The sequence below is a fragment of the Azolla caroliniana genome, unplaced genomic scaffold (assembly GCF_043228905.1).
Source record: "Azolla caroliniana isolate FFs.n. ecotype wild unplaced genomic scaffold, voAzoCaro1.0.p SCAF_6, whole genome shotgun sequence".
Taxonomy (NCBI): domain Eukaryota; kingdom Viridiplantae; phylum Streptophyta; class Polypodiopsida; order Salviniales; family Salviniaceae; genus Azolla; species Azolla caroliniana.
The window spans coordinates 7,057,552-7,072,790 of NW_028230441.1; the positions used below are offsets into that span (position 1 = coordinate 7,057,552).

At 36.9% G+C, this 15,239-nt stretch overlaps 3 protein-coding genes across 3 annotated transcripts; 1 reads left to right on the forward strand and 2 right to left on the reverse strand.

Moving 5' to 3' along the window:
• Positions 1 to 1,570: 1,570 nt before the first annotated feature.
• On the forward strand, positions 1,571 to 5,583 carry LOC147862905 (uncharacterized). Its single transcript, XM_087320990.1, has one exon. The coding sequence runs from the start codon at positions 1,713 to 1,715 to the stop codon at positions 5,274 to 5,276; it is 3,564 nt and encodes a 1,187-aa protein (XP_087177116.1). The 5' UTR covers positions 1,571 to 1,712; the 3' UTR covers positions 5,277 to 5,583.
• Positions 5,584 to 6,583: 1,000 nt separating this feature from the next.
• On the reverse strand, positions 6,584 to 9,294 carry LOC147862906 (uncharacterized). The gene is made up of 6 exons (XM_087321353.1): positions 9,141 to 9,294; positions 8,235 to 8,338; positions 7,961 to 8,098; positions 7,793 to 7,891; positions 7,560 to 7,691; positions 6,584 to 6,892 (listed from the first exon to the last, which is right to left on the reverse strand). The coding sequence occupies exons 1-6, from the start codon at positions 9,247 to 9,249 to the stop codon at positions 6,713 to 6,715; spliced, it is 762 nt and encodes a 253-aa protein (XP_087177479.1). The 5' UTR covers positions 9,250 to 9,294; the 3' UTR covers positions 6,584 to 6,712.
• A 2,209-nt stretch (positions 9,295 to 11,503) lies between these two features.
• Positions 11,504 to 14,740, reverse strand: LOC147862907 (signal peptidase complex subunit 2-like). The gene is made up of 5 exons (XM_087321219.1): positions 14,586 to 14,740; positions 14,162 to 14,315; positions 13,688 to 13,767; positions 12,357 to 12,499; positions 11,504 to 12,017 (listed from the first exon to the last, which is right to left on the reverse strand). Exons 1-5 carry the CDS (start codon positions 14,679 to 14,681, stop codon positions 11,921 to 11,923), a joined length of 570 nt encoding a protein of 189 aa, XP_087177345.1. The 5' UTR covers positions 14,682 to 14,740; the 3' UTR covers positions 11,504 to 11,920.
• Between the last annotated feature and the right edge of the window lie 499 nt (positions 14,741 to 15,239).

The following is a 15,239-nucleotide window of genomic DNA, read 5'->3' on the forward strand; positions in this document are numbered from 1 at the left end:
CTTTGTGTGCTTTCATAATGTGATTGTTTTACATGTTCTTTCTCTCTTCCATTACATTGGTTCCTCATTTTTGTTGCCAATACACATGTTGATGAAGCATATTGTAGATTCTTAACAATTGCATATGAGCTATACATCTAATAATAATGAGATAGACACAACCAACATTGTACCTTTGGGCATTTTGCGCCATCGACAAAGCCAACACAACCATTAAACATAAATGAACCTCATACAAAACTTTTGTTGCATGCATTCTTTGGAAGACTACGACTTGAGATGCTAAGCCAATCAAGAAATTAAAGACAATTATGATTAACCTTCAAGTAACCAAAGCACATTCTAAAGATACTCGTGAAAAATTTGAGACCTTGTTGGGGGCATTTTCAAAAGTTGAATCTCTACGAATGTAAAAAACTCATATGGCAACAACTAATTCATATATAATAACAATGTTCTAAAGACACAATGGGCTTCCAAACCCAAACACTTCCAAATGTTGAAATAGATGGACGAGGTCCTTGAACTTGAACATTGAAGGGGCTTTGAAACAAAAATAGGAGGACCAAACCTCATTCAACTAAATATGTCGTGCACAATGAGCTATTTGGGCCTTTTTCCGCACTTGGATCTTTGCAATGCGTAAAATATAAACACATCCATAAGGCTACAAAACAAACACTTACATCTTATTCATTTATAAAAAAGATTACTTGGCCATAAAAAATTTTATCACCGATGACAACTATGCTTTTTTAGGTACAACTTGTTGCAAACATCAAAATATTAGGGGCTACAAACAAAGGACTGTTACATAAAACAACTATCCCTAGATTTCAATGATGCCTTTTAGACTTGAATATTTGCATACGTTGAGGGAAAGAAAGGGTTGCTCACATAAAGAAGTCCATTATAGCGTTTGTTCATTCATACAAAGCTAAATAATCCACAATTGAGAAGTCCAGTTTTCCAAATTCAAACTATTACATACACACCTAGACAAACAATTGAGGCTAAAGTTTTCATGCTCATTTAGTACAAGGGCAACTAACACAAAGCTACTTCGTTAAGGAATGGGAACTAGACCTTCTCATTCTCCAACCTCCATGGAGGTTGAAAAGCAAAGATGAGGGTCGATGGGATAGACATGGAAGAGGGGATGTAGGCATCGGAAAACGCAACACAGGCAAGGGTCAATATGGAATGGAGATGGATGGGGGGGGGGGGGGGGTACAAGCATCGGAAAAACCCGGAGAAGGGTCGGTAGAATAGACAAGGACGAGACTATAAAGCACTAGTGATGAAACTAGTAGCATTTCGGATGATTACATATGGACTCGATCGAACCTTCAGAAGTGCATGGAGGTAATGGCAATGAGCGTGTTCACGGATTGGCCAGGGAGACTGGACTGGTCACTGGAGGCCTCTCTGGGGAAGTTTTGGGCGGTTTCACACTCACGGATGGTCGGGCAGAAGAGCCAACCAAAACTTGATGACCATGATGATGATGATGATGATGATGATGAGACTATGTATGTATATGTACATGGAAGAAAGCATCTGTCTCCCCTGTTTCTCTTTGTGAAGCCTCTGCTGGAGAAGCAGGCACAGATGAAGGAGGAACAGAGGAATGAATGATGGTTGGTATATCTAGTCCTTGTTAGAGAAGAAGAAGAAGAAGAGGAGGAAGAGGAAAGAAAGAAGGCAGAGACATGGTCGACCTTGCACGCCCTTCTTTGTCTTCTTCTATCGCCATGAGAGCTCCAATGGCTTACCATAGCTGTGAGACTACTGATCCTGACACAGATTTTGCTTATCTCAGTAAAAGGCTTTCTGTTCTGTTAGGAGATGCTCAGAAAGCTTTTGAAGGAGAAGGATTTGCTGATAAACTAGGATCCATGGGAGGTGGCTATGGTTCTTTTCTTCCTACTCGAACTCGAGATCATCCGGACGTTCATCAAGATTTCAGGTGTTCTAATACCAATTCTTCTGTGCTTGCTAGGAGAGATGCTTTGATGCAGAAAGCAAAGACGAAACATTCAGTTTTGGATGGGAATAGAGATGATTATGTTGAAGTCATCGATGATGTTGTTGTTGATGACGATGATGGTGATGGCGATGATCACCGTGGTCAGGCTCTTGGTGGTATTTTGAATGGAATAAATGCGGTTAATGCTAATAATATTGTAGATAGTTCATTAATGGTTGACGATGTTGTTAAACATGCTGTCGTTCCTCACAAGAAGGTTGTTTTGAGGATCAAGATAGGGTCAGAGAGTGATCAAAAGAAGAAAAATTCAACAGTGTATAGTGAATTTGGCCTTTGTAACTCATCCCCTAGCTGTGATGATGATGGTGAGAATGAAGATGATAATGAAATATCTGATTTTGGCTTTGATTTTGATTCGAGTCCTGAAAAGTCACCAATGAGCATTATTAGGGTCATGACTTTAGGCCACATTCCAGATGGAAGATTACTTTCACCATCTCTTCCTGATCTGGTCGAGGAAAATGCTCTTCAAAAGGAAAGGCTAGGGTCTGATAAATGTGATTATCGGAATCTGGTCAAGATGAACGTTGGAATATCCGAGGGACATGGTGTACAAAACGAAAGGTGTTTGTCCAAGAAAGACGAGTCTCGGAGTCTGATTAAGGCGGATGCTGGAAGAAATGAATCAGGCTGGGAGAAAGGAGAGGGAATGAAAGTGGAAGCTTCTGCTGAGAAAGGTCATGGAAACAGTAAGAGTGATGATAAGAGAAGTTTCAATTATGAATCCAAGAAAGTCGAATTGAAACGAGACAAGGGGAGGTCATCAATAGATAGTGGTAAACATCCTAAGCTGTCTTCAAAATCTTATTCATCAAAAATTGCTGAGAATAGGGTGAAAAGAGAAGCCACAGATGCTGTGATGAGTGGTTCTGATGGAACGATAATGTCACAAGGAAAGTTGAAGTTGGACAAAGTTCTATCAAAGCATGACTTTCGAGAAACAGATCATACGCAAAAAGGGTATTGCTCTCCATTTGAGTCTCAAAACAATGCTATTCAGAGGGTACATAGAGTCGAGAAACCAGCACCGTCAGCATCTCAAGATAGTAGTATGTTTGAACCATTTGATCACATTGTTCACAATAAAAAAGACGTACTTAAAGAAGCATCACCATCATTGGAATCAGGAATGATTAGGAAGCGTCCATTTGAAGCTGATACAGAGCTTGTCAGGCAAGGTAAAAGGAGATCTTCATTAAAAGGAAATAATGATTTGTATGAGGCAACAAATTTGAGCCCTTGCGAAAAGAGGAAAACTTTGAAAACTAGCAACCCATGGAACTCTGCTGAACTTGTTGCTGACGTTTCTGTCAGTAGTAGGGAGGTTTATAAGGATGCCACTGATAATCGAGAACATTGGAAAGATCCTTTAGAAGAAGCTTATACATCTCGAGGCCCAACTAAATATAGAGGAAAAGAACATCCTAAAGAAGCATGGAAAAACTCTACAAAAGACAAAGATCCATCACTATGGGGTGTATCTAAAGATGCAATGAACATGGAATCAAGTAAAGCACTGGAGCATTCTTCCAAATCACTTAGTAAAGGAATCCAAAAGAAATGCTCAGCAAAATCACAAAGGATAGAGATGACTGAGCTGAGGAAGGAGGAGAAATTACTCAAGGAAAAGGTCGAGCCTAGGTTACCGAAGAAAGATGCTTCTAGATTATATGAGCAAAGTCTTAAAGAATCAGCTTTACAAGACATGCTCAGATCAGAACAAATGAGCTTTCAAGCTCCAGCTTGTACTCAAATAAATTCATCTAGTGGGCATCTCGATCCTGTTAGTAGCAATCCCTTACCTGCTCTAGGTGTATTGATAACTGAAAATTGGGTATTATGTGATAAATGTGAACAGTGGAGGCTTCTACCCTCTGGAGTGGCAAACGAAAATTTACCCAAGAAGTGGTTATGCAAGATGCTTGATTGGTTACAACCAGGAATGAATAATTGCAGCATTCCTGAAGAGACCACAACCGAAGCAACTCGTGTTCTTAACCATAATCTTCAAGCATCTATTCCAGTAGAGAAAACCAGTACACTGCCAACTTTGCCACTTTCACAAGAACATTTCATGGAAACTAATGTAGCCTCTGCAATTAGAAATGCTGGTCAAGTTACGAAGGTTATTGATAAGAACAGAGTGGCTATAGGCAAGAAGAGGAAGGTTCATGCAACACCATCTAATGAAAATATTTCTAATAAGTGTGATGATGATGGGCTGCAGATACGTGCTGATGATAGCCATGTGAATAGAGCAATCCAGGAGGTACACCAGGTGCGGTCTAGGAGTGTAGATTCAGGCCATGCACAGGCTACAGAAGAAGTGGAAGTGAAGGGGTTGGATAGGAGGAAGGAAAGAGCAAAAGAAAGAGATAACAAGGAGAAGGAAAGGGTGAAGAATGAAATGGAAAAACAGAAAAAGTTGAAGGAAAGGGAGAAAAAGGCAAATGAAACGGAGAAACAAAGACAGGAAACACGAACACCAAAAGTTCCGTGTCTGAGCGATTTTACAATACCTCTCGTAGGAAAGGAAAGAGGCCAATCGACTGCCGTTTTTGTTATACAAGAAGCAATGAATTTAAAGCAACGTGCAGAGCAGCTAAATGGCAAGATTGGTATGGAAAATGAAGGTACTAATCTCTACTTACAAGCAGCATTGAAATTTCTTCAAGCAGCATCTATGCTAGAAGCACAAGATGGAGAGTTTCGAAATGAAATTCTATCAATCAAAATTTATTCAGACACTGCGAAGCTTTTTGAGTTCTGTGCAGAGAATTATGAATCCCGAAAGGACTTTGTGGCCGCTGCCCTTGCCTATAAGTGTGTGGGATTGGCACATATGCGAGTTGTGCAAGCAAAAAGCTCGGCTATTATTGGAGATAGAGCTGAAATGATGTCTTTTGGTGGTGAATCCTTGAACTTGTCTTTAGCAAAAGATAAAAGGGGACCTTCATCTTCATCTCTAAATCATCAAATGGGAGACTCACTTATTGTACCAGAAAAGAGTCGATCAAGTTTGGTTCGAGTATTGCAATATGTGGAGAGTACAACTGCAGCAGTAGAAGCCATGTCAAAGTCGAGTAATGCATTTAATGCATGTAAAGATTCAGTGAACTCATCCAAAGGGTTGGATGCCATAAAGAAAGTCTTGGACATGGGTTTTCATGATGTGGAGACTTTAATTTGGTTCGCTCGTGTAGCCTTGGAGGCAACCGGCCATTAATGGAATCATCGAAAGGGTGAAGGTGGCTTCACTTTTCACGATGTCTAGAGTTCAATTTTGTGTATGTTTAAGCAAGCCTTTGTAGGCAAGTCCATATTAAATTGCGCTATTGGAACATGGGTTGTGTACGCATACTTGAGAAAAAACAACATCGTGCATTCTCATGCTTCTTGCACATGCCTATGTTCCAAAGAAATCATGCGACAGAGTCATTCCTTATGTATACCTAACAAAAGAATTGTATTGGGTGGAAGAATGTCTTCATCTCCATTTTTAATCTATTTGTTGATCCATATTTCTAACATCATCTCTGAGTACGCTTGCCATCATTCTTTATCTTTAATTTCCATTATTTTTTGTATGCATTTACATGATTGATTGTGTAGGTCACACTTACCTACTGATATTTGATTGGTAGCTACAGTATGTTCCAGACGCATGCTTCATTTTCTTACTTGGAAGACATTATCTATCTGCAAATATATCTAAAATGCGAGTAATGTAACATTGGCATTATTATTGATTTGAGCGTTACTTAAGAGTTAATGGTAAATGACTGTTCATTAGATCAATTCATATTTTAAAGTTGTCTCAATGCATCCTTAGAGTTGGAATTTTATTTTATTGTTTTGGTTCTTACAAAAGTTTTGTTCAGGCGCATACATAGAAGTCACAATCTACAGTTGTCAAACATAGAGCTTAGACACTAATTGTATGACCCTGCTTGCCAACTAATAATCTTTGCACAAGCTTTCGCTTCTCACAAGTACAAAGTCTCATCGACGAATAGGTAGCAAATATTAATTCAATATCCTAAGGGGAATACAACTTATCTATGATTGATTATTAAATACATTGTCACCTATGTTATAAAAAACTAGACTTGAAGAGAAACGATATAAGAATAGTGAGAAAAGAAAGACATTTTAGATTGACTAGATTGGCATCTTTAACCCTGGGTATTTCTTATTCCTTAGTGTCCTCAATAAAACAAATATAATACCTCATTAAATCTATATTATATTGTTTATGTAAAGATGTATATTCCAGATTTTAAATCCACCATAATGCTAACCTCTGTAAATTTTAACTTTTCGTGTTGATACTGAGATTTAGGTTTATTCAAGTTCAATTATCTGCCAGTCTACACGTTCTTCAGAGTATTCTAGATGATACTTCTAAATCTGCTACTCTCTCTCTCTCTCTCTCTCTCTCTCTGCTTCGTCATGGGAATGAAGATGCATTATCTTGTTTTACATTTATGACTATGGAATTTTACGCATCTGTTTTTTTCCAGAAAAGGAATTTTACACATCTTGTATGCATAGATATTTCTTTTCTAATAATATGGATGAAAAACAAAAACAATGTATGAGTTGCTTGATTCCATCACCCTATATGAAAAGTCATGCTCAAAGGTTCATTTGGCCTATTAATTAATTTACAAGGGCCTGGTTAAGGAAGTTGGTCTTTGTCTTTGCTGGGAAGATGATCTTTTGTTGTCGATAGAAAGTGTCTCGGATGATGGGTTTCATTGCATAAGTTGGTTTTGCATAATTGAACTGCTTTGCAGTTCTTCCTATTTCTTCTGAAGCAGTGGTAAGCCCACCTCTCTCCTGAAAAAGAGCATGTAAGCCAGTATCATTAAAAAGCTCTTAGTCTTGAGCCAAGCATGGTAGTGATTACAATGAATGCAGCAGTCATGTAAGAGAATGAGAGCTATATACATAGTACATGCACATACACCAAAACATTCACACAAATACTGTTGTAATTTTAAAATTTTGTACTACAGGGGATTTCCTGGTAAATATTGAATGTACTAGAGGTATTTTGGTGTTTCTCCCTACTGATTGACGTGTTCAAAATTCTCAAATGTATAATTGCAATTTACTGTGGTTAAATATACATATTTAGAGAGTTCTCTCTCTCTCTCTCTAGCTGTTGGCTTGGTGGTTTACACCATCACATCAAAGTCATCAAATTGAAAGAACCCAATTTTGATCCAAACCATGGGCTTGGATGCTTAAAATGTTGAAAGAAATCTCTCTTTTTTGGTGGAAACAAACAACTATATTAATAAATGTGTGAAAAACACTACATTGGTACCACAACTGAGTGGTATCACCATTATACAGGTACTGGGAAACGGCTGCATTATCAATAGGCATCTCAATCTCTCTCTTGATGCACAAACATTGATGAAAAAATAGAAACATCTCGACATTCAATTAAACATGCATCGCTATTAGGTGTCAAAAGTTTTATCCAAGTGATTCTAACCTTCTCTAGTTGGGGATTGCCCGTTCCATGTGCAGCACGATGTGGACAAAAGTATGTGTCTTTGTGGCATCTCATGCAATGAGGGGTGACCGCACTTCGATTGATATCATAGAGATACTTGGGTCCATCAAACTGCAATAACAACCAAGATTCATGTTAAAACCACAAGAACCTGGATACACTCAGACATCACATTATACCGTGAAAGCTCACATAAACTCTCACATACATACCTTTGTACGCCCAGGTTTGTCCAGCTCAAATTTCTCCTTGAGTTTGTTTAGCTTTGCCGTGGTTGCTTCAATGCCCTTCTTAGCATGCTTATGCTCCATCTGAGGGAATACACATACATTTAGTGAATACTCATGGAGTCGAAATGATGAAATGATGAAGTGAAGTACCTTGAGGAGCTCTCGGTATTGCTCAGTGCGGAATGTGTTTGAGAACTCATCTCTCTTGGTGAAATCAGAGTCCAAGAATCCTTTAAATCTCTCTGTTTGAGTATCTACATATCTCGTATGATCAATAAATTGGTCTCCCTGTAGCCAGGGAATATGATAGTGTCACTATGAAACCATATTATCCATTCCGAACTGCAATGCAATCTACCTTGTACATTATAGATGCGGGATTTCTTAACATTTAAGCATATGTTCAATCATAATCTGGCCTTACATCTGCCACCCAAGGCCATTCTTTCTGAAAGAGCACTGACGGATGCTTTCCACGCTTTAAAACCTCTGTTCCAAATTGTACTCCTTTCTCGGATGATCGAACCGCTGTACGTTTTGTTCTATTCATAAGATAATGTTAGGTCTACAATAACTTCAATATTATCTGAAATCAAAATGCTTCTGTGATTTAGGAACACTGGTTTACACTGGCAATGCTACTGGCAATGCCTTAAAACTTCTCTTTTAAGGATCTTGACATAGTTAATAATGCCAAAATCCTCCGAGTGGTTCTCATGACTATGCCTAGGTTCTTGTAAACATATATCTGTGCTCCCATGAGGATGGAGATTATATGGATCCAACAGTTAGTGTCCAGAAGGGAACAATTTAGGCAAGGTCAATATAGTAAAGATATGGTTAATGCCGAGACTCACAGCAAAACTAGAATTTAGAATTCATGATATGACAAATTTTTATGCACATATTCACCTAGCAAACCTACATAAATTTACCATGATGCAGTTTATACTTAAATTCACATAATGAGCATATAACAGTATCCACAATGACACAAACAATGTTAAAATAAAGGTACATTCATGTTCATGAAGACAAATGTATCCATTGGTGCACCAAGGTAAACATATACATGTGTCAATAATTACACGATATATGTTCAAATCACATATTAAACATAGCTTAATGTCCACAATGACAATTTGTTTTGCCCAAAAATGATATACAGGTCAATCTAACATAAGCGTTCATGACCCAGATTCACACAGCAATTTTCTTTCTCTGCTTTTGGAAACCAAAATGGCAACAGAAGTGGAAGAATTTTTTTCCTTTTTAAGAGAATGGAAAACAAAGAAAGAAAGAAAGAAAGAACAGAGGAGAAGTGACTTACGTGGTTTTAATCCATACTCAAGAGGATTGTCTTGTGTGCCAAAATTGATGTAATCCGTGATTTCAAACACATCTCTGAGAGCTCTCTCGGTGAGCAAATTGTTGTTCATGGCGACTTTAGAAACAAGAAATTAGAAAAAAAGAAGGAAAGAAGGAGAAGCCTTTTCTTGTGGAGAGAGGAAGGCGACAGAGCAAAAAGCTAAAAAGACAGAGAAATCTTGTGGGCTCTGTTTCTGTGTGTGTGCAGAGAGAACCGGTAGCAAAATGCGACCTTTCGAAAAATCAAATACATGAGGAATGAAGACAAACCCCACACCCCCCCCAAAGTTCAAACCATAGTATGAAGCATACGTACCATACGTGCATTCGCATTCGACAATGTTTTAATCATTTTTGAGAATGGTAAACACCCTCGAAGTATGGTAAAATACCATACTTTTGTATTCATTATAATATATTATCAGGTAAATTTTTTCTTAAGGTGAGAAATTTAAGGTAAAAAGTGTAAACAAAAAACATAAGAATGTTTTGATAACATACGCATTCGCGTATATTACGTACTATGGTTCAAACAAACCAAGAAAAAAGAAACATTCAATTATTAATCCCTCTCCTACACACAAGCAAACACACACAACAAGAACAAGAGTCTAGACTCTACATATATATATATATATATATGTACTACACACTCCACTCCACTCTACTCTCGGGATTATTAGACTCTCGCATCGAGGGCACATCCTGTGAAATAAAAGAAGAAGAAGGCTCAATGTCTCCCGAGGAGTGGGGTTTCTCGATGGACTTGTTGGAGGAAACCTTTTTCTCGAGGGACTTCATAGATTGATTCATATTATGTTTGGCTAGCATTCGAATTGACGACCCCCACGTCGTCGTAGAGCACTAGGATTTTTTGTCAGGAAAATCTGTGCGTGCTCAATTTTTCTGGGGAACTGCTTGTCTGGAGTCTTTGGATTTCATGGCATCTCAACGTCATGCTTTCTGTATCATGCCTTAGTGCATAATACTTACTGCTTTTGTCTTTGTCTTCTTAGTTTCATAAACAATCACTATGATGGAGGAAAACCATCACTACAAGCAACATCCATCTCATGTTTCTTGGGAATTCAACGAGTGCATTTTTATTTCGAATCCCTTCAATATACATGGAGCCCTAGATGCCAATCCTCTCCAAATGTTCTCTTAACCTACATGTAAAGGATGTCCCCCTAGTTAGTGTCTTGTTCATGCACAAGAAGAAATAAAGATAGAAATATATTTTAGGATTGGAGTAATATATCATCTCCTCACAATGTTAGCCCTTCCCAAACTCATCTCTTTGTAGCACCATCACTTTATCTCTCCAGTATATAATCATAAGCATAGTTGATAATTATGTTTATCACTATCCTTAGCCCTATTGTTAGGATATAATCATATCAAGGATCCGGTTTCTACTAATCTACACACTTCTACAGCCCACAACATAAAAAGGTTGAAGTAACGTTTTATTTTAGTCCAATTGATGTTCAAATTGATGAAAAAATCTTTCTTTGAAGCTACATTGTCCAACATAAGAACAAATAAGATTTCTTTGAAGCTACACTATCGAACACCATAGCAAAACTTTCTTCCAACCACATGACCATGTTTCTTACTCTAACCTTTGAATGATTCTCACCTTCAACATGATATCCTACAACATATAGTTTTTGGCAATAGTTGTAGATTCTTGAAATTGAGAGTTTAGTAGTCATCCAGATCAATAATCATTCGTGATCTACAAAACCATGATTACTTAAAATAAAGTATAGACTGAGGAGACGTGGATTAAGTTATAGATAGCTATTAACAATGATCATGTTGCTTATGGATCTATTAGTTTAATTATCATTGCAGAATTGAGCTTTACAACAAGGGCAACTAAATTGCAATTGAAAAGGTCCCACTCGAAAGACAATATATGGTAGCTTCATCATTGTCTAAGGCTAAGAAATTGTCATAATCAGAGATTTCTTAGAATCACAAATTGGAGCAATAGCTAGAAGCCAGAGACTAGCAAGTAGATCAATGCTTGAGCTGAAACTGTTGAAATGAAATATAAATTATCCAGATCCTTAATATCATGTTATAGCATATACCCAAAATTATCAAATGCAAATCCCATTTGAGTAGTGTCCTCACCGCATGTCCAAGTAACTTATGTTCATCCACTCAAAAAGCGTGAAATATATTAGCACTACCCATAATCAAGAATCCTTTATTAAGATTTTACGACCCATGCAAATCATTTGCAACTGCCCAAACGTCTCGTTACATTGCAGTGTCAGCAAATCCAACTCAACCTTCCATAGTTGGCATTGATTCACTAGCAACTTGATCAGTAATTCAATCATCAGGTAATGCATTGAACAATAAAAACAGTAAGGTTGAAGTGTAAAATTAGTTATGACGAAATGTGAGGAATCACTCGATTAGTGAAAGCATGATAATGTTGATAAAGAAATTCCCTCAGATAAAGTTGCCTATATAGTCTCTTTGATACTCGGGAGTAAATGAAAAATGCATAAAGCATGATAATGTTAATAAAAAAATTCTCTTAAGATTAAATCCGACTATATAATCTCTTTGATATTTGAGACTAAATGAAAATTGCATATATGCTTTTTCATTTTCTGACTAGAACAATAATCATGAGGACAGTCCATTGTCCTTGTCAGCCAAAGCTGTGTAGAGAAGATAGGCACAACAATCATTACAAGTACTTCTGTAAAGTTGCAGCTACTTCGACTTTCTTGATTCTGATGAAAAATCCTCTAGTAATGTTTCAACATCGTGACGGAAAATGTTGTCGACTAGGTAACCATCTTTTGTAAACCTAACCAAAAAATAAACTACTTTATAAATTATTATGGAGATGTTCTTGAGTAATTCAGTTCAAATTCTAGTTTAGAATGGAAACCAGAGAAGCAAAAACAAATAATGCAAATAATCCATACAGCATCATGTATATGTGTGTGTGTGTGTGTATAAGAGTATGCATACACATAAATATATACCTGCATATATGTACAATATGTATGTATCCATATGTTTGTATGAGTAAATGAACATGCGTGTATTATGTAAAGAAAACCAAAATACCAATTCAATTTAAAATATGGTCAGTAATATTTCTAGGCCGAAGGAAAACTAGAACCAAAAGTACGTTTCTCACCACTTTGTAACACTCTTTGTGAACTCCAGGGGAGGATTTGCTGAGACTGATTTAGGGTCAGCACTGGCAATCTCCAATGTGTACAGGTCTGAAAAACGAGGGAATTTACTTGATACTGCAAGGCCAGTACTACTGAAGGAACCCTGAACAGAAGCGCAAATAAATATCAACATTTATTACAGTGCATCTGAATCGCAATGGAAAAGTAAAATACAATGGGACAAACCAAATGAGATGAAAGGAGTAAATGGGTAAAGTTTCATGAACTAACCACTCTCTATGTACTGATATATACACATCATGAAAGGCAGCCTTTCATTAGAATGCAGGGAAAACAATTTGAGGTATTATCAAGACCCTATTATCTTAACATCTATTCATGCTTTGAGAATCATATCATATATATGCAAATTCAATTTACTAGTGATTTGATTGGCTTAGGGAACAGAATGAAATCACTATTGTAATAATTTCATCCAATTACCTCAGTTTGCAATTTAAATGATTCCTGCTGTAAGGTTTCAACTTCATATCACGCCCATTATAGGATTTCACCCCATTATAAGGGTTTAATCTGCCAATCTCACATTATTCTAGGGTTTTGTCAACTAGAATACACTGATTTAGTTTCATCTATACTATTTGGACTAATTTTAGAGGTTTCAAAATATGGTGTCACGCCTTACCAAGAGAAATCAATATGAGAAACATTGAGAGAAAAGCAATTCATAATGGAGTGCAACTCTAGTCAATGAACGCACTAAACATGTGCTGAAAGAATAGGAATGAGACCTGAGCATTACCATGCTACCTTATACTACATGTGCACAAAAAATCATCCACATGCTAGGAATATGGATAGAATCACTCACATATACACATAAAAGATTATACTTGTACGGGCATATGCAGCTTCTTAAGATATTATCATGCCAGCACATCTCTATCATAAAGATTCAAGATATTTACCTCTTGAATCTTTATGGTTTTCACCACTCAAATATGTAATATAATCATGATAGTATGCATATAATGTCTCACTTTACATGTATACAGGTATGTAACTTCAATATGCATATATAAGCTTAGAGGTGTGTGTATATGTGTAATATATGTGTACATTTTCATTTGTATATGCACCATTGTGATATGCACATACTTGTGAATGTGAATTTAGAATGGTTCAAAAGACAAATGTTCTCTACTGAAAACCGAAAATTTGCATACAACTCAATGAGATTAAAGTTATATACAACACACAGTTTAGTTGTTTTCTTTAAAAACCTGATAACTTAATATATAATATACAATCATATTTTATGTGGAAATACCTGTAGAGGATGCGTGAAAAGGATATAGTTCTTCTCCTTCACAAACATAACAACTTGTAGTACGACATGGAGCAAAATGAATGTAAGTACTGTCAAGGAAACTCAGAAAACCAAATCTTCTCATAATCTCTGATAGTTCACATTGACAAAGACAACAGCAACAGATCATTATTCCAATTTCCTTTCGAAAGGGAAATTTTTGAAAAAGAAAACGTATATAAATTAGTAGAATGCACCACCTTTTTTACCAGTGTCAATAATACACCCTAATATGAGGTAGAATACAAATATTTCACCCAAATTAATACGGCCTTTGGAACAAAATAAATATATATCTCTATCGCAAGAAGGAAATTAAAATTTGTAAATCAATATTGCCCCAAAATAATACCATTTTTAAAACAAACAAATAAAAATGTATGAAAATACCTCTTTTTATGCACAAAAACTAGAGCAAAAACAGAATAAAAGGATATATGACGATGCACCAAATGAGCACAATTTTATTTGAGGGTGATTTCTTTGGGTAGAATTGAGCAAAAAGAGCAAGGGCACATGTGAGCAATCCTATGCCCATTTTCACATTGCTCAAGCTCACATTCTCTGAATAGCCCTTGGATAATATAATCTATATTCAACAGAATTACAAAAATAACTGTGGTTAAATTAGGAAAAATAATTTATTTATTTTTTTAAAACTGATTTTTCCACACTGCTCAACCAAACATATTCTGAGCAACGCTTAAACGAATCAATTGTTTCGCACAATAAATGATTAAGGAAATAACGAAACTTTCCTGAATCAAATCCCTGAAAGATTCATACAGATCGCAGCTAGTAGAAACGACAGAAGCAGTAAGATTTACTAAAACGGAAGAAAAAGGGGAAGCGTTATCACCTCTGTGACGGTATCGTCGAGGGTTCTTTTGAGAGAGTATTGATCTAATATGTTGGCTTTCTTGGGCTTCAGGGTCTGTCCCTTCGACGACGCCATAGCTGTTCTGACTCTGTACCTCTCTCTCTCTCTCTCTCTCTCTTGAGAACAGAGAAGAAGCAAAGGCCCAAAAAATAAGACAAAAAAAATGTGAGTGAGTGAAATGCTTTCTTTTTCACATCTAAAAGAAATGAAGAAGAAGAACTTAAAAGAGTTTAACATGAGGCTTTAGACTTTGGACCCACAAATCCATCCATTCATCATGCATATAAGAGGCAGGTGTCTAGATGAGATGTCTTTCTCGGAACATAATTTCTACAACTGAATTAGGTGACCTCTTTCGGACATGTATGTCGCTCTCTGTCCGGGCCCAACCTTCGGCTCGTACCCTCATTTCTGTAGTGCAATGTGTCACGACACGCATCCAAATCCTCCTGGTTCGCACCATCGATGTGATTGTGGTCGTTACTACCCCTCGCAGCTTATTCTCACCCTGATATTCTTATCTTTGGGTGCTTTGAGCTTCACTAATGCCCCCCCATACCATATACAAAACACCTCCTTACACCTCCCTCTCCACCTTGTCATCGATTTTGACACCCTTGATACATATAACAC